Source organism: Lagopus leucura, unplaced genomic scaffold (assembly GCF_019238085.1).
Source record: "Lagopus leucura isolate 7727_CA_CO unplaced genomic scaffold, USGS_WTPT01 Super-Scaffold_100001, whole genome shotgun sequence".
Taxonomy (NCBI): Eukaryota; Metazoa; Chordata; class Aves; order Galliformes; family Phasianidae; genus Lagopus; species Lagopus leucura.
In genome coordinates this window covers 58,079,739-58,099,000 of record NW_024962262.1, presented here as the reverse complement: position 1 = coordinate 58,099,000, position 19,262 = coordinate 58,079,739, and the positions used below count along the sequence as shown (strand labels likewise).

Sequence of the window (19,262 nt, the reverse complement as noted above, 5' to 3'; positions counted from 1 at the left end):
TATTAGAGTATTTTAGCCATTTCTTACCCATAGTCCCTTCAATAACAGAAGATTTTGTGAAAGAAAAGATTCTTTAACATTCTTTTTCAGTGTTGGAGAAAAGGCTGGCTGCACAGAGCTGGCTTGAAAATAGAGGAAAAATGGCCTTTTTCCATTATTGAATCATTTTGGGTTGACTTTGAAAAACGACTTATCTGAATACACTTGAGAATAAAATCTTGTCAGTATTTTAAATTGATTATGAATTATGTGTATTTCTGAGCAAAATTTTCAGAAGTGTTTGGAAAAAAATACTTTCAGAATTTACAACTCAGTTCTTATCATTTTTTTTCACATTTAACTGTCTGTTTTATTCAAAGGTCCAAAAAAAATGTTAAACAAAAACCAGAACTTCATTACTTCATCTTGATGGATGGTAACTGTTCAGTCTGAGAACTAGATACCTCTGTCCTAATAACTGCAGTCTGAAGAATGTTTCTTGATAAAACTACGAAGAGATTTGTTGACATTGTTGCCATAAGCCATAACTGTGGTTCATCACCCTCCTTATACTTTTCTGCAGTCCTTAGTAAGTATATTTATAAATTCATTCTTTACTTATTACTATTACATACTGCTCAGTGTTTTCTTTATTTTCATGACATATGTAAATCCCTCAACCTCTGCATTAATTTTAAAGTCAGCAATGGAAAGGGAACCTTTGTGTTTACATTAGCATGAACAATTTCACTCAGAATGATCATTTCTTTTAAATCTGCTCTGCAAACCTGAAAACTTAAGTAGCCCAAGATAAAATGGCATGCTTTATGGAGCATAATTTTCTCTACTGCATTCAGAGACTAACCTAGCAGTTTATAAGAACTAAAGAATATCTTGTTATTTCACTTGTGAAATCCTACTTTGCAACACCGTGACAGGTAGGTGATCCTTCAGGTCCTGGGGCTGAAAACAGCAGGCACAGAGTGAAAGAAAGCTGCGGCACTCTTTGTGCCTCTTCAGGATTCCTCCTGCCCTTTGAGATGATTTTGTGGCACCTGGTTTTCTGAATCCTGATATCAATGATGGGCAAAAAGAGATGAATAGATTATTTCATACAGATCATTGACCAGATGATGATGGATCCAAAGTGTTAGATGTTGGTTCAGTTGGCAGATGGAGCTGGAGTAGAGCTATCAATCTAGGTATAAAAACTCTTCACAAAAGCCAGTTGGGTTGGCCATCTCGTATTTTTTCAATAGAAATTGGAGGGTGAGGTCAAAAACCTGTGTTTGTCAAATACATTATTGAGAGCAATTGGTTGTAATAAAGACAGGAAGCATGTTGTTTTTTTGTTTTTTGTTTTCTTTTTTTTTTATGGAGAAAGGCAGAAGTGATTTTATGTATTAAGGGTGGAAAAAATCATCCTATTAGATTCAGAGACTAACTTTGTAATGTATGCACTTAACACTACACATTCACTTCTCTAAACATCCTCAAAAGATAGAACATTAATTCTCCCCAGCTGACATCTGTTAGCTGATTTATCCTTTCATTGGCCTAATGTTTACGAATATCAGGGAGTGAACAAAAAATATATAAAAAACACGCCATCTCCAAACCTAAAGTTTCACCAGATGGGTTTCATTTTCAGATTACCAAGTTGTGACAGTCAAATGTCCTGAAATTGATATGAATCCTGAGATTAACTTGCAGGGTTCTGCTGTCATTATAAACCCCTATGTGCATGTTCTCAGGGTGTTCACTGCAAAGTCAATCATGATGATCCTTGTACTTGTTCTCAGACCATCTGTTATATATGCATATATATTACTCCAAAGATTCAGAGTATTATAGAGTAAGATGGGAAAACACTTGTAGAAAATAAATGTATAAAGACTTCTGTTGCCACTCTCTGTCATACCTCCCACAAACTAGTTTCAGTTTGTACCAAATTTTTCTCCCTCTGAACTTCTGTGCTTCTACTTCTCTGCATGTACTCTCTCATCTATTAGCTGCTTTTATTAGTGAAAATGTCTGTGTTGGGAGATGGAGTCTCACAACCCAGCCGGTATTAAGCAGTCTAGATGCTCACTATGCTTTGCAGTTACAACTCCCTTGCCTATTGCATCAGATTGCAGGTTGAACTATTGACTTTGAATTCATCCTTTTGGTATCTACCTCCTTCACTGGCCTTGTGAGTTTTTTTCAGATGGACACCTATCTAATTTGAACAGTTCAGGATCCTCTGGTGCACTTAAACAGTGAACATTTCACAGGCGATTTGGAGACATGGCCCTTATTTTAACAGGTGTGAAATATGGCATTTGCTCCCTGGTCAGAGCTCTCTCTCTTCTTCCCTCTCCCTGCTTTTCCTCCTTCTTTTCTTTCTCCTCCTTAACCTTGAAAATGCTTTTATCTTCCCGTTTAATCTGCCTCACTTCTTTGTAGAGAAAAAACGACAACTTATAAAAGTCACAAGTGAAATAAAGGGTTGTGAATCCTATTACATGTCTTTGTAATTAAAGTTTGATTATTGTTCCAGTGCTGCCCTCATAAAAGGCTGTGTAAATACAGATGGATGGGAAGACAAACCAATACAGAGCTCTCATTGTTATAAGTATATCAGTAGCAGGAATACAGAGATAACTTCTTCTCTCCGGGTTAGGGGCAATGTAGGCTAGATTCCTCAGAACCCAGAGTTAAACAAAGACACTAAGGAAGCACTGAAACGAAGGAAACACCAATTTCTTCATACTTAGGCTAGCTAACGCTTTTGCTCATCACAGTTTTCCACACAATGGTTTTCCATCCTTCCAGGTGCTGAGAGTAACAAACATGAACTAGACAAAGGTGATGGGGCAGCTGTGCTCTTTGTGAGACTGGGACAGAGCCTCTCAAAGACAGAGCAATATAAAGGTGTGTCCATCACTGAACCCAACATGTCTGTGGTTTTTTATCTGCCTGTTGTTGACAGCTCTCCTGCCGCTGCTTGCATTTAGCAGCAGCATTCCTTCTCCAAGCTGGCTTCAGCATAGCATGGTGGGGAGGTGAACCTGTGGATGTTGTGGCTCACTTTTGTTGAAGCTGAGAGCCTCTGCCCTTCAGCCATGGGTGTGTTTGTGGCTTGGGCAGGCATTCCCCAGCAATCTTTAATGTAGCTAGATTGGTTACTGACATCAGTTCATCCACCTCAGCCTGAAGCACAGTGGAGGCCCACAGTGGACACCCAGGCATCTGGCCCACTGGTTTTTCAGCCTCACGAGATGCAGCATCGAGCTCTTGGCGTGCAGGGCTGGTCCTGGGGCAGGCTGGTGGGCGCTGCCCCACATCCACACCAGCACAGCTTGCCACACACCTGGCTGTCAGATTTTGTGTGTTTTTCTCCATTAGTTTTGTCAATCCAGCTTGTCATTTACTGTGATCTTCCAATCATTCTGCTAATTCGGCAGAAATTTGTTGTTCCAGTAGCTGTTACAGTAAACTTTGATTTATTAAAAAATATTTTTAATAACTACTTAATAAGTAATGAGTACTGAGTGACCTAAAATTGCTGTACCTTGAATCTGTTAAGATTCTGGTTGGTAATATTTCATATAACTGATCCAATTTTTCTTTTTCTACTTCCAAAAAACCAAAAATTCCTCTGTGAGTGGATTATTTAGAGATACTGTACAGATCTACTCATAGAATCATCTTATAAACACCTGACAATGTTCACTGGGAACTACATTAGTTCCCTGAACACTACTCCATGCTGAGGCTTGAAACGGTACAGAGTTTTCAAGTACAAAGTATCCGATGGAATAACACTGAAGTAAAGGAACTGAATTTTCTTTATTGTACTTGAATTTTAACTTTTCAGTCTGAGACTGATCAATCTAATGGAGTTTATTTAGGACATATGCTCACAAACCGTCTGTCATTTGAGCAGTCCTTCTGATTTATGACTTACTCTTGTATTAAAAGGTCTGTATCTTCCTTTTATGTTTTGCTTCATTTCTTCCAGTGAAGACATTTTTTGGGTGTTTCTGAGTTAGTGTTGCCTTGCAAATAGAGACGCAGGTCTGGACCTATCTGTGGGTATATGTTATTTTCAGATAATCAAAGGAATTTATCAGATGAAAGAATTTCAGCTTGAAGAACATGGGTTGTTCAATGTTGTCAAGAAATTCTTCCATTCCTTGGGTGTGTATGTATGCAAGAAATGTAGAAGTCAAATATAGTGCTATTTTTTTTGTGTGTTCCATTCATCAGTATTGGCCTCTTTTCTGTTTATTTACCGTGAAGCCTTAGAATAGAAATTGCAATGCAAATTGGTAAGCAGTCCTAGTCCTTGACCTCAAATTCTATCTTACAAAATAGAGGTAAGTATAAGCAAAATATGATTGATCTGCTCTTAGGGATATCTACCAATTTCGGGTTTGTTTGTCTGTAATCTTCTATCACAAAAATGGTTTATAAGAACCAATGAATCCAAGTTTCTATGAAGTGTGAGGCTGTTACTTTGGAATAGAGACTTATAAGCTTACCATAATATTTTTTAAATTACCTGTAATGTTTGTAAGTAGAGACTTAAACTTGTTTTCACTTGTATTGCTCATCCATTTGAGTCTTCCATGCTGATCAATATTTGGAAAAGACTAAGCCAATTTTTTTAAAGTTCTTCCTGCAAAGAGCTGACCCACAGCTTTTTATCCACAAGTGGCAAAGTATGAAGTTTTATTTCACTTAACAGAATTTAGCATCGCTGGTGTCAATGGAACTACACATTCAGCTACCAAAGCGGAATCATGCTAACAGTCATGTGAATATTACTGCACTGCTTCTTCATACAGTGCTAGGTTAAAAGTAAATAAACACAATCAGAGACTGCACAGAACAGAGCAGGTGGTTTTACAATAGCAAATGGAGGTAAAAGAAACTAGAATGTTGTCAGTACTGTGTTTGGATATTAAAAGAAAACGTAAGGCATAGCCCCTGAAGGTGTTTGATTGCTCAGCAAATTTGTTCACTGCTGTTGCAGGCAATCTGTAGGCACAATCTCAAAATAATTCAGAGTTTTTAGCTTCATTGTAAAACATTTAAATCATTATCAGTGCAGTAGTAGGAAGAAAAAAAATATTAGAAAGTTGTGTGGGCTTGAGATGGTGCTGGAAGGAGATGGGAGATGGAGACCCTGTTCAAATCCTGAATTGTATAGGAGACAATGGGAAATAGCAAAAGGGATGGGAAAGGAAGCTGTTCCCAAAAGGCCATCATCAGAATTGCTTTGTTGTCTTATCAGCTGAGTCCTCTTGTTTTGTCAGTGCTTTTGCTAACAGCTTTGAGCTAGATTTGAAGTCTGCTGCAGTTTAGAAAAGTTCTTTTTTCCCCTCCTCTTTTAGTCTTTGCATCTAAGCCTTAAGGGAGAGATTAAGTATTTTTTATCTTCTGCCTGCAGCATCTAACTTGCTCTTGTGAATGGGTTTGACTGAGTGCCAGAAGTTCTGTTCAGCATTCATGTCAAAAAGGCCACTGGAGCCAGTGCTGGACAGCCTTCTCTTATAAACACTTTGCTTCCAGAAAGATATAAGTTTAGTCTTTCCAAACTATTTGAAATTCAGAGTTTAATTTGGTAAACAGCAGTGATGAACTAAAGCATAAACAAAACATTATTGAGGTGTTTCCCTCCAGTGTTTCCAAAACAAACAGTGTTGATTTTCTTGCGCTAGACTGCTAAGAGTCCCTGAGGTAAGTTTTGGAGGTACCACAGGGGTGGAAAAGGCACTGCAGCTCTCAGCAGGAGGCTGAGAGTGTGAGAGTCCTTGTGTTCGCATCTCTTTTCAACCTGATTTAGAATAGAGAGCTGAGCTATGCTCTTGTTCTCAGATGTGTGCCCTCATCATTGCTTTGCACTGTGCATCACCAGAAGAGCTTTTCACTTTCTATCTCCACAGGCAGTTTTGCTTCATGAAAACAGTTTAAATGCCCTCATGGATGCAGGATGAGTTCCATAGCTGGTATTCAAAACACTCTGTGCTGTGCCTGAGTCATCCCTTCCATCTGCCCACTTAGGCAGAGGATTGGTGATGCCCATGTGAGAAGCAGCATCCTGGCCGCTGCCTGGAGGAAAGATCCTGCCTTGCTCCAGCACCCCATGGTGTCTGAAGAAAAGGTGGGATTTTGCACTGACCTTCCCAAGGGAAACAAGAGGTTCATCCCTGAACCGTGCTGGAGATTAGTTGTATAAGTAATACTCAGTGACCAGGCTTCGGGGCATGAAGTGCATATTGCTTCCTGAATGTCTTGGGAATCTGAGTCTGTGTGCAATTAATGATTCCCATAAAATGAGAGATGCTGATGGCCAGGTATCCCCTCTATTTAATTGCAGGTCAATAGAGAGCTATTATCATGCATTTCTGAGGATGTAGTGCTATTATTTCGCTTGGTTATTTCTGCTAAAGTAGTGCACCTGAGGCTAAGAAGCATCACTTTAGTTCCACAGAGTTTCAGTTCCTGCAAGCAGTTGGCTACCAGCATCAGAAGGGAAATGCAGAAACTAAAAGAGCTCAAAGTGACTGTACGTAAGCATGAAAAAATATGTTCATTTAAAATGATAAGTTAAATAGTTGATGTATTTCAATGAGCACTTACTCAGAATGTCCCTGTTGGTGTGGGGCCAGTGAGGGAGTGTGAACACAGCCAGCAGTGTGTCTGTGGGCAAGGCAGGAGGGGAGAAGCAGGTATGCAGAGCAAGGGAACTCACCCAGCTCAGCTTAGAAGGGGAAACTCCTGCTGTCCTTATACGAACCATGGCAGAGGGATGAACCAGATGAACCACGGATGGGGAAAGCCACCAGCTAGAACAGGGGGAACTGATTGCTTTAAAAAAACAAATTGCAAAAAGCAAGGCTAAAAATAATGCAGTTACATCCATGTTTTTAAAAACATAATAGCTCAGTTAACTGGCAACAGCTGGAAGAAATGAATTCAAATAGTTTTCTCTCCAATCTCCGTTTGTAAAGAATACTTAGGAAGAAATTAGGCAAGCTAGTTGTTGTTACATAGACATGGCTTATGTTTAAGAGAGCCACTGCTTGGAAGTCAGAGGTAGGAAACCAGTGCTCTGAAATCTTAGTTAAAGGATTGTTTTATGGTAACGACTGTAGGATCTAATTCACAAACCTTAAGCCATGAGAGAGTGGCGAAAGGTCTCGTGGATGTAAAATATTACACAAGTGTATAACAATATGGATTTAACATACATAATTATCAGAACCTTTGTCTATGTTATAAATAGAAATTTTAGGTCTCCACTTTGGTACTAAACAGGGAAAATATACAGAGGAAATGTATGCAGATCTTTATTATATCTTGGGACAGAAACAACACTTTGTTCTGCTGCAAGAAAAATAGATGGATTCCTTTTATGTCTGTGATTTCATGAGCTTTCATTAAAGAAATCAAATTCTTTTTGTTACTAAAGATCGTTTTTAACTTTTCTTTTTAAAATCTATCCAGAAAACGCTATCCCATGTAAGAACACACAAAAGAAAAAAGTCATTCTCTCTCTTTTCTGTTTTCTCCCCCTCTTTTCTACAAGAAGTAACGTAAAATATGTGTGCTGTGTAAGAACGTGAGCTGAAGTTTCATGTTTCAGGTAATCTTCTTTAAAATAATGAGAGTCTAGATTGCATCAGTTAGTTTTAAAACTGCTATGCTATTGGTAGGGACAAAATGGGATTAGAGCCAAAATTTGGCTGTGTTGCTGCCAAAGTCTGTATCAGATTTAAGACACATGCTTCTGCAAGCTTCCACGAAGGTTGTGAAAAAAAGTTTTAATACAGAGTTGGATTACAGCTCTCTAGCTCAAAACACTGGCCATTACGCTACCATCTGAAGAGGCTGCTGTAGCACGGAGCACAGAACAGAGCAGACTGCTTAAATCTTCTGGACCACAGATGGATTTTGAATACCTCTTTGTGCCCTGATGGAAGATACAGTAACTTCATTAACTGGAACCCGTACCTGATCACTTGTGAGAGTGTAGCTGCGTGCATACAGATATCAATCTATTTAAAGTCTTATCATGATTTTCTTTCGAATGTATCTAAAATCTACTCCAAGAAATTACAGTTTCTAGGTGAATTGTTCAAAATAATTGCTTAGAAGAGTGAAGAGCAAGATATTTACTCTCGCATGTTGGAATCCTTTGCGAATTTATAACAGAAATTTGGAAGCTTTTCTTGTCTGTTGTGGTGAAATGCATTTCAAAAGAGACGCCTCCAGCTGTATGACAACAACTGCGTAGTAACCTGCGGAATTAAACATCAGAATGTACAAACCGTGGGTGACTGTGAATATTTTCATGATTTCATTTCTGCATTTGCTGCAAGGATCTGACTATGAGAATGGATCTGTAAAGGTAGGCGATCTTTATTTATTGCTAATGTTAATAATCCACATTGCCAGAATTACACAAACCTCATGGGCAGGGTGGTAGGTTTCTAGCTGTTTTGATGAGGGGCTTGTTTGTGTTTATTTTGTTTTGTTCTGGTGATTGTTGGTGATTAAACAGAAGTTTAATAACCCTAGAGATAAGAGAATCTATAAAGAATTTAAATACGTATTCACTGCTTAGTATTTCATCTCTTTGTATTAGTTATTCTTATTTGTTACATATTTTGTTCTTTAATTGAACTCCTTCTATCACTCATGCAAGATAAAAACAAAATACAAACCAAAAAGCAAATCAGAGTACTTAGAATACTTTCCAAATGCAATTATTTTTCTTTCAGCTATTAAGAATTTCAGGAATAAGTATCCGGGTGTTGAAAATCTTCCTCTACAAACACTTGTTCACCAGTTGCTCACTTGTTTGCCAGAAATGTTCTTCTTTTGTTTTATAGTAAGTGATGTTGTCCAAGACTTTACAATAAGTTACAACTAGTAATAGTAGGACACAGTGCTTGGAAAGTAATCTTTCTTTGGAATATAATACACGTAAGAAAACTTAAGCTGAAGTCTCACCTTGGTAGTAGGATTTTTCAGATCTGATTTTCTGAGACAATGTGAGAAAAGCCAGGACAATCGTGTAGAAAAACAAGAACAAAAACTGGAACAGGATTCTGCGTGTGTAGTGTGTCCAAAAATGATTAATTCAGTGTGTGGTCCAGAACAAATTATTTGTTTTTTACTGACAAAGCAAAACAAGCTAATATTCTGTTTTCACTTCAAAAAACCTTCTGCTTGCAAGAGATGACCACACACCAGCCTGTGAACTGCACTGCATATTGACCTGTGGTTCTGAAAAGAAAGGCTCAGTTATGTGCTTAATTGCAGACTTCTGTTGCCGGCACAAGAACTTAGCAGTGGTGAGTGATGGGCTTTCAGGGAGACTAATGGCTCCCCCCTTTGCCTGCTCACTATTCACAAGCTTTTAATTTACAACCTTAACAATCGAGTCTTTGGAATCAGTAAGACCATTGTAATCATTCTTATATACATTGCCTTCATTCTTCTATATGTTTCACTGCCTGACAAGTCACTGTTAAGTTTCCAAGACTACCAGAAGATACGGTATAGATCATGCTTTAAAGAGCTGTGTTTTACATATGTTGGCTGCTGATTACCAAAAGGAAAAGATGTTTTCTTTTTTTTACGTTGCTTGCTCTGGCTCTTTCTGTATAGACAAGGATTTTGGGCTAAGCCACTGATTATTTTTGTTTTAATGTTTTAAATTGTGTATTAGATTTATGGGCTGCTTTGGCATTTATGCTGTGGGCTTTTGTGTGTGTGCATATGTGGACATACCCTGCAGAAAGTCCTTCATGTTACAGTGTTTAGTGGTACAGAGGATTATGCATATTCTTACCAATTGCACCTAAGATTTTACTTGTAAAGTGAGAAATAATGTGTTATAGTCACTTATAACATCTTCTAAAAGTTCTTTCAGATCAACAGCAATACTGCCTGGATAGGAACCCTGAGGTCAGGCTGTAGGTAATGCACAATTAATGGGACACAGGAAGGGTTGCAGAATGGCAGCCTCTTCCCTTTACCCATTGTTACAGCAACTGAACTCAGCCCAGGTCACTTCAAGTTTTAAATCTGTTGATGGTCTGAACCATCAGCTGGTGTCAGTGTGGTATCATGTGACAGAGTTCCAGTGACTAAGTATTTCAATACTATATTTACCCCCTCCACAATGATCCTAAGTAATATTATGAAAGTTATCCTTACAAGTTGCTCATGCATCTCTGCTGCACTTCACTTTTCCTAACCCCATCCTCTTCTGTGTGCTGGATTCTCTTTCATTTCCCATTTGCACACTCAGCCCAGTAATTCCCTGCCTGCCAGTCCCAGTTCTTTCTGTCCCCATTTTCGTCCTGTCCCTGTCCCAGCACCACTGGCTCCCCAGCCCATGTTTTTGTGCCTCTCATGCTTTGAATAGGTTCCCCCACCATGATCCTTTTTGCACTACCTGTGCATCGTCTTCCTCCCCATTCACTCACCCTGGCATAGGATACCCTGTTCCTCTCTCTGACTTTCAGGAGTGGCTTCAATTTCTCAGCAGTAATCTCAGTGCCCTACTGAATCCCTCTGTTTTCAGTCCCCTCCTCCCTCCCAAGTCTTTAGTTTTGTCTCTGTCTGTTCACCATTCACAAGCTTACCTTTCTCCTTACTCCAGTTACTACTTCAGGTCTTCCCGAACACTCCCATATTCTTTGGCTAGGTCTTACATGCCTCTGCCAATGTTCATCTTCTTTCCCTTCCACACTCAGCCCTGACACCCTCCTTTTCCATGTTAAATGGAAGAGCTTGAAGGAGAGGAAAGATGTGCTCAGGCTCAGCTCCAGGCTGCAGTGTAGTCAGCACAAGTCACATCTGCAGAGATTTTAACCGCTAAATCCTGTAAAGTCACTGCTGAGCATCTGTGAGCTGCTGCTTACATTTGGGTGCTTACATTTGGGTGGCAGAAATATCAGGAGGCATATCTGTGCCAACAAATGTTCCTCTGCTGTCCAAACTTCACATTGTGGTCAGCCACAAGGTAATGCTAGACATTTACAGAGATAAGACTGACAGAAAAGGCTTTTGCATGGATAAAGAAGGAGGTTCATCCTCAACCATAGTCGAACTATTTTGACTAAGACAACACACCATATAGTCATAGAATCAGAGAATGGTTTGGGTTGGAAAGGGCCATAAGGAACAGCTAGTTCCAACCCCCCTGCCATGGGCAGGGACATGTTCCACTGAATCAAAAGTTGTTAAAATCATTTAGAAGCAGATGTCTGGCATGAAAAGTTTCAGCCTGAACATTGAACATCTGGCAATGTTATAAACAACTGGAAACAATCTCAAGATGGGAAGCGGTAGGCAACCTCAGTCTGGGGCAGGTATCTGACACGCCTCCTCAACTGAACTTGTGTCAAGATTGGCAGTAATCCCTCTATTTCACACTCCAGTTATTGGATTCAGAGTGCCAGTCTGACATACTAAATCCTCAGTGAACAATTAGATTTCCACATGTTTTTTCTGAAGACTGAGCATTAATGTTCTTCGTAAGGAAATGCTTAAAAAATTCCTTGTCAAAGTGTTGCTCTGACAGTCTCTTACATTTTCGAATACATCTACGAGAGAACCACATACTTTACTGTCTCTCCCTACTCCCTCATCATTTTTCCTGTCCTAAATCGGTGACAGACATAAGCTAGTTTTTCCAGAATTTTAAAATTAGATACAGAGGTATGTCCTATATTCATCAAAGCAAAGTGACTTTTGCCAGTAAAAGCCAGCCATCTGTCAGAGCTGCTTCTGTCTTCCCACATTAAAACTGCCTCTCTAATGAGGATCCAGGTCCTGATCTCTGAGGGTCTGAATCTCAAGGCTCCCTAACCTGTTCTGCCCCTAATTCTACGTACTGAGGGGAAGACAAGAGAAAGTAATGTCCATCTTGTAACATACTCAGAGCTTTCCTTTTTCTTTTGCAGGTCTTCTCACTATTAAAAACTTTATTTTGTTTTACTAGAGAGAATCCCGTCATTAGTAGGCCTGAAGAGTATCAGAAGACTTATGGATTAGATAAGCTGAGACCTGGAGGTGAACATGGCAGTTCTCTGCTACATGCCTATCTTTTTCCCAGCTTAACTCTTTTTTTAACCTCTACACCAAATATTTATAGAATCATAGAATGTCCCAAACTGGGAGGGACTCACAGAGATCATCATCAAGTCCAACTCCTGGCTCCACACAGCACCACCCACAATCAAACCCAATGTCTGAGAGCGCTGTCCAGACGCCCCTTGAACTCCATCACTTGGGGCCGTGCCCACAGTCCTGGGCAGCCTGCTCCATGCCCACCACCCTCCAGTGAAAAACCTTTCCCTGACCCCCAGCTTGACCCTCACCTGACTCTGCTCCATGCCGTTCTCTCAAAACATATTGATACAGGCTTGAGTGGACATTTTCGCTCCAGCAGGCCTTAGATTCAACAACCTCATATTGACACTGTCAGCAGGACAGAAGTAGAAGCCAGATGCCAAACACAGCTGTCTTCTGGCCTGCTTTGCTGAAGGTGGGAGTGAAAGAGCACTTACCCATGATTCTCAGCACCTAAGTGACAAATGCCTTGCCCTTGGGTAGGCGTGGAGATGCTGGTGAGCCATCACACCATGAGCTGAAACAGTTACAGTGCTCTTTGCATTTCTCTCTTTCTAAAGTCAGCTACAGTCTCTCTCTGCAACCAGAAAAGAACTCTGCAAAGAAACCCGAGCAACTCTTAGCAGAGCTGAAAGTAAGCTTCCATCTATCTGATTGTCACTGATGCTGTTTTTCACATAGTCACATCTTCATAGCACTCCAGTAACTGCTTGCAAATGTTGCTGATTTTTTAGAAAAGAGATAACCTAACAAATTTTCTGTTTCATAGATTCTTTTCCTGAAAGCCAGCTCTTGGAAGTACAGCAAACTGCTTAATAACTAGGGAAAAAGTGCTGAAGGCTGTTGGAAACAATTTCTCTCCTCAAACTAGACTTTTCTTTCTTACATCCAGCTTCCTTTCAAAGTTACCAGACTCTTTGGGGTAAAGATGATGAAATTGTGGTTTTCAGAACTGTTTTATTATCTCAGTTTTGTCTTTGCTGCTTTTGATTCTCTATGATTACAATCTCTGGTATGATGTCCAACAAACCAAAAACATGTAGAAATGTACGTGCAGCACTCCTGCAGAAATGTTTGGCTGTGCTTTTATGTCAGGAGTGGGAAGCTATCATGGAGGTTGTGAAGCAAGCCATTTTGTTCTGAGCTATCTGCTGCTTTCAGTCTACAGTGAGGGATAAGAGAACAATCTTGCAGTGTTGCCATGCCACACAGCATCCGTTCTTGGCTCTTATCAGTTTGGAAAGGAAACTACTACAACACTGCTGCTTTATCAAAAGCTGTTCACACTCAGGAAAAATAGCAAGAAAATCACTCTCAGCTCAGGTCTTCCAGTCTGGCCCACCTCAGCTGGGATTGTAATTCCTGAGTACATAGCAGGGTGCTGAAAAGTGCATCATGCTGTTAAGATTGATCAGATGAGAATGAGAAATTCATTCCTCTGTTCAGCTTTTTGAAATGAGGACAGAGCTAATTAAAATTTGACATCAGTCATGGATCTCTTCTGGAGCTCTGTAGTACCCAGGGAGGCAGGTTCAGAGGGCAGTGGAGCAACTTTGACTTAATTTGTGATCACAAGGCAACCAAAACAGGCAATCAGCTCAGGCTTGGCAAGTGTTACTGGTCTGAGGGTGGGTTGTTGCAGCCTGCTTGCGCTTTCTCCCCCAGAGAGATTTGTTTGTTTTTAGCCACTGATGTGGTGGTTTTGATGCAGCACTCAGAGGAGGCAAATAGAGCTAGGAGAGGAACAGTGTGCCTGAAAATGAAAAAAAAGTGGTGTAGACTCAGCTTGTGAGACCTCTGCTGTGCTGGCTGCAAGTTTTGCTCTGATCATTGCTGTCCACACTGCAGATTTGAGAAAGGTTTGCAGGTATTTTTTCTCCTGTGTGTCTACTTGGGAGAAAGAGATACAGTTGTTGCAGGTGATAACTCATTTATTTCTATTCATTAAAAGTACTGTACAGTAGTTTTTATAATTATCATTAGATGATTGGGATCTGTGTTTCATTTAGACCTTTCTCACAGGGAAAGTGCAATTACAAAACTGGCCACTACTGTTTCCTGGGCTTCACTTTGAGATGTAATCCCAAAGTTACTACATTGCCTGTGGGAAAAAGTGACTCAAGATATTTTGCTGCAAGGAGGAAATCCTTATCCCTCCCACTATTTGCCAGTCTCTTGTGTAACTTTCCGCCTGCTCCTTACCTCCCCAGTACATTTTGCAAATCTTCATAAGTCATATTGAGACTTGGGAATGGAAACAAAACTCTTTGTGCCTCTATGACAGCTGCAGAGACTCCATTTGCTCATGGGAAGACCAAGCAGAATTTGTTCTTTTCTTTGATGTTTTTGTGAAAGAGGTACATGTGGGCTTCTGTATCAAGGACCAGCAGAACAACTGAGTACAGTATTTCATTTTGCTCAAATTAAGAAAACAGCCTAAAGGATATCTGTGTATTGTTTTCTATCTTCCCCAAGTATGACCTAAATGATGTGACCATTCAGCCAGTGGGAGAATACCATTTAGGGTCCTTACTGTTTTTTCGGAATAGCACTTAGAAAAACTGGGTAACTATGTGAACACATGAGATGTGGCAATACAGTGAGGGCACTACACGAATTTAGATAGCAGTGATTGTTCTGCTTGTTAGGGGGTCAGGATGGTTTTGTCAAATCCATGTTTTTAGATCAAAAATATGCTGTGTTAGTTTTGAGAACTCATCGTTGCTGAATGCAAAGTAGTCACCATGTAGTGGGCAAAGGAATCATGTCATATATGATATGATATGGTGTTAAATTGCAGAGAAGTTGCATCATGTTGCTGTACCAACCTGCATCATGTTGCTGTACCAACCTGGTCTAGTGAGCAGCCTGGTCTAATGGGAGGTGTCCCTGCCTATCGCTGGGCATTGGAACTAGATGATCTTAGAGGTCCCTTCCAACCCAAACCATTCTATGATTCTATGATTCTATGATTCTATCATATGTTACGTTGCATGTAGAGAGTATGCCATACAATCAGGCAAAACTTTTCACTTCAATTGGCAATGTGACTCAGAAACCATGTCAGGATATTTTCCTGAACTGCTAGGGAAATATTACATAATAAAAACTACAATTCCAGGAAAATGTGTGCATGTGATTGAGGTAACATAAGTTCACTCAGCATTGGCAGTGGATCTGCTTTGAGAAGTGACATTTGGAAATCCGGCAGTTCAATTGGCTAATTACACTTCCAAAACATTTGTCAAGTGTTTTGGGGCAAAAACAGAACCTATGGAAGCAGTAACTGAAAGAACCTTCATCACATTAAAAAATATTTTAAAATATTGAAAGAACATACAATCATCTGATTTTATTCAATTCTCCATTACTGAGACATTCCAAAATCTTTGTCCAAACCTCAGAGATTGCCAAAGACTGGACAAATATCAAAAGAAAGTGACTATGCTCTGGATATGTTCTTTGTAAAAGCATATAATATGCAATTTTTAACATGTGTATTCTGTCAGATTGTTAGCATACAGCATTGTGTAGGATGAAGAAAGTGCTGCATATTGTCTCTAGTTGCATTCTGTGCTGAGCATCATGTCTGCCTGAACGCGTTGCTGCTGTGCGAGATGATACAACCAAATACAGAAGGAGAGCTTGAGAAAACATACTGTTGGATTCCCATAGCTGTCAGTAGTATTTGGGACATACAAGCAAATTATTGCCATGGGCATTTTATGACAATCTGTATCTGTCCTTTTATTGACCACACAAATGTACTTCCCATGTTTATCACAGGAGAGGCCTAAAGGCAAATTCTCTGCATAAATGACTGGGCTTGAAAATGAAGAAACTCCTCACTGCATAGACCTATTCTTTTGTTCCATCTATCCGATTCGGTTTGCCATCATTGCCCACAAAATGAGGCACAGGTGAATGCTGTTCCCTTCAAAAGCACACTTTAGCTGCTGTGAGAGTTTCTCATGAGAGCAAAAGATCTGTCTGTGGGGAGTGAGATTTATTTAATGAGAGTTGTAGTTGACTCTCAAAATACTTACTGGATGGAAAAAAAAAAAACAAAAGACCTCATTTTGGTGTAAAAAAAAATCATCTGGCTAAATGTGGGAGATATTTTGATAAAATTGTATCCGTTTCTGATTACTTTAGACATGTTAAAAGTAAACGAAATAATCATGCTTTCCTTTCCAAATCATGTAACATTCTGCTGTTTTCACTTCTTCTCTTTGATATTTTGATTCATTCAAACCAAATGTTCAGAGAACAACCAAAATGTCTCGTCTCTGAGGGTTTTGATAACGTAACCATGCTACTAAAGTGCAAGAAGTCTGGTTTGTTTGCCGTGGCACCACGAAAGATCTACTCTAGTTGGAAAAAAAAAAAACTATTCAAAATATAAAACAGCTATTCTCTTGAAGACATTGGGTATCTAATATGATTTACTTGTGCAAGCATATGATCTTCAACTGAATTAAAATCTGTCAGTATCTTAACTAATAATCTTAGAAAACAAGTAGTTCAGTTTCTTGCCTTCACTGGGAACAAGACTGGAGCCTGGAAGAGTCTGGAGAGAGCATTACCACACTGAACAGAAAAGATGGAGCAGTCTAGAAGCTGCTTCTTCTCCAGTTTTGGGTCTTGGTCAAATGATAAGCTGGCTAAGTTTTATCAAAAGAGACTCTCAGTTGTCATATCTATGAACTATGAACGTCTCACATGAACGCATCCATCAGTCCCTACACCTTCATATGATATCAGATGAAACTATTCATTTTGTCACCTCACATTCCTCCCTTCAGGCTTTCCACCCAGAGTACAATTTACTGCTCCTCTTGCAGCCAGAATATACATCTCTGTTGCATTTATATTTTATTTGTTGTATGGAGTCTTTCTCTGATGGATAAAATGCTATGGCAGTGGATGCATCTGAAAAGCTGAATGAATTAGCGGACAAATTGAAGCCTCAATTTTCTGAGAGGACTATGGAGAAGATTAAATGTTGCTCTGGTACTTTCTCAATAAAACAACTTCTTTGACTATCATATAACTACATCTGATGCAGCCCTAGGGTTTCTCAACAGTAATTCAGTCCCTACTAATTTTATATTTGGGCAAAGACATATGAGACCATTTCCAGCATCTTAAAAAATATATTCAGGCCAATTGCATATTTTTGCGATCTACTCAACTGATACAGCTGTACTCTTTCATTACAATTTTAATTGTAATGAAATTGAGTCAGGGATGAGACAAGATAGATCATAAACTCGTACATGACAGCAAATCAAAATTCTGATTTTAGTGGAGCGGTAGAAACTTAGTTTATATTTTTTCTCCTCAGATATGAAATCAAACAGATGATAAAATTAGTGCAAGCTAGTGTCAGACACAGTAGAATCCTCCTGCTATATATTTTAAAGCTGATGAAGTTCCTTGTTTATAAGATTGCAAGTTACTCCTGAAAGTCTGATGCTTTCAAGGTGCAGAAGACTCTCACAATTTTATTATCCACTCTCCATACCCAAAGGACATGAGATGCCATATTAAAGGCAATATGTTATGGTAAAACTTGACGCTGGTTGGATTCCTGCTATCTCAAAATCAAGGCCTATCACTCTAAGCAATATTTTCTGTGTTCTCTTGGTACTCCCTTTGGATGAATGCCATCTTCTGTTTTCTCTTGTCTTCTAGCTTGGTTGTAGATGCCAGATTAGGGATTGTCTAAGTATTTTCTTTTTGTACCTGATCCCTTACTCCTGGAAGCCGTAATACTAATAATACTAATGACGCAAATCACCAAAAGGAGTTCCCCTTACTGCAGAGATTCCATGGAAACTTATCATCTTCACCAAGCAAATGGCCATGCAGTACTTTCAAACATCATGTATGTGTTGACTCCACAGTGGCAGGAGCTGGCCTGTTTTCTTGCAAAGAGAGATCAAAACTTTTCCACAAGAATCCTCTTGCAATCTAGAGAGTCCCTGGCCACATCACAGATGATACTACGAGCTACAGCATGACTGAGGAATTACCCCCATGGCTTTGAGGTAGGGAATTAAGTGCATTCCTCCACCCAGGCAACTGTCAGTCCTTGTCTAAAGCCATTTCCAGGTCTTTCAAGTTTTGTTGTAGTTTCAGGTCCTGGTTGTTTATATTTGTGTCCTTAAGAAAAAGTGACCACTGTGCCTCAGCAGCAACTGTGCTTTGGGTAAGAGAGGGGATTTCATATCATATGACTGCAGAGCTAGTGATTGACTCCTAGAGAGAGAATGGAGAGAAAGAGGCAGTTTGAACACACTGTAGAATGAAATGAATGTTCAGTCAAAGCACTTATTTTTCTCACTTCACTACAGTAAGAACCTCAAGTAACAAGTTCATGTATTCAGTCAGGTGAATGACACCTGTAAGGTCATATTTTTTGAGTTATAGTAGATTGGCTGGGTTGGCCAGGAGCAGTAGGAAATATATCTCTGCAAGATGAGCCTGTAATATTGATGAGATCATACACTGTCGTGAAAACACTTTGTAGAATGCACCAGAGGGGAAAAAAAAAAAAAAAAGAAAAGGTTATGTTATGGTATAGCATGCATAACAGCAAAGTTTCTTTGTATTTTTACTTGGTGATGAATCATAAACCTTGTATTTAAAAAAACTTGATTGGGTCTAGTTCTGAGAATAGCCTAAAGGCAGCATTGTAATGGGGAACATTAGTTCTCAAAAAATACTTCTGTGTTTGTCTTCTACATGACTTCTTTTGACATGACTGTGGCTGCTACTGCTGCATCAAGCACACCACACCCACATACACTTTGAAATGTTCTCACTTGCAGCCAGTACTCTTCGTCAATGTTCAAGTGCCCTCAGTTTGTGATGAAACCTCCTGACCAAACTGGCTAATTTTGAAAGACTTAGTTCAAACTTAGTTTAACAGTGTTTAGCCATGTTTGTAATAAAATAGCATTAACAGAACCACGACTCTTTGCTATGAAGCTAAAATCTGCTTTCCTTGGCAAAACGAAGCTGTTACCTTCTTTTTATTGTTTAACTGCTGAGAAGGTGGATCATAAAACAGTGCAAGGTTATTGAGAGGTTCCTCGATCATTTGTCCTGGCTCCAGATGCAGTGATAATGTT

General features: G+C 39.5%; 1 protein-coding gene across 1 annotated transcript in view; it reads left to right on the top strand.

Moving 5' to 3' along the window:
• The first annotated feature begins 7,767 nt into the window (after positions 1–7,767).
• Positions 7,768–19,262, top strand: part of VEGFD (vascular endothelial growth factor D) — a 32,014-nt gene continuing 20,519 nt past the window's right edge. The window contains exon 1 of the mRNA XM_042868110.1: positions 7,768–8,383. Within this exon, the coding sequence (XP_042724044.1) occupies positions 8,294–8,383 (90 nt within the window). The 5' untranslated portion in view covers positions 7,768–8,293. The remainder of the gene's footprint in view (positions 8,384–19,262) is intronic.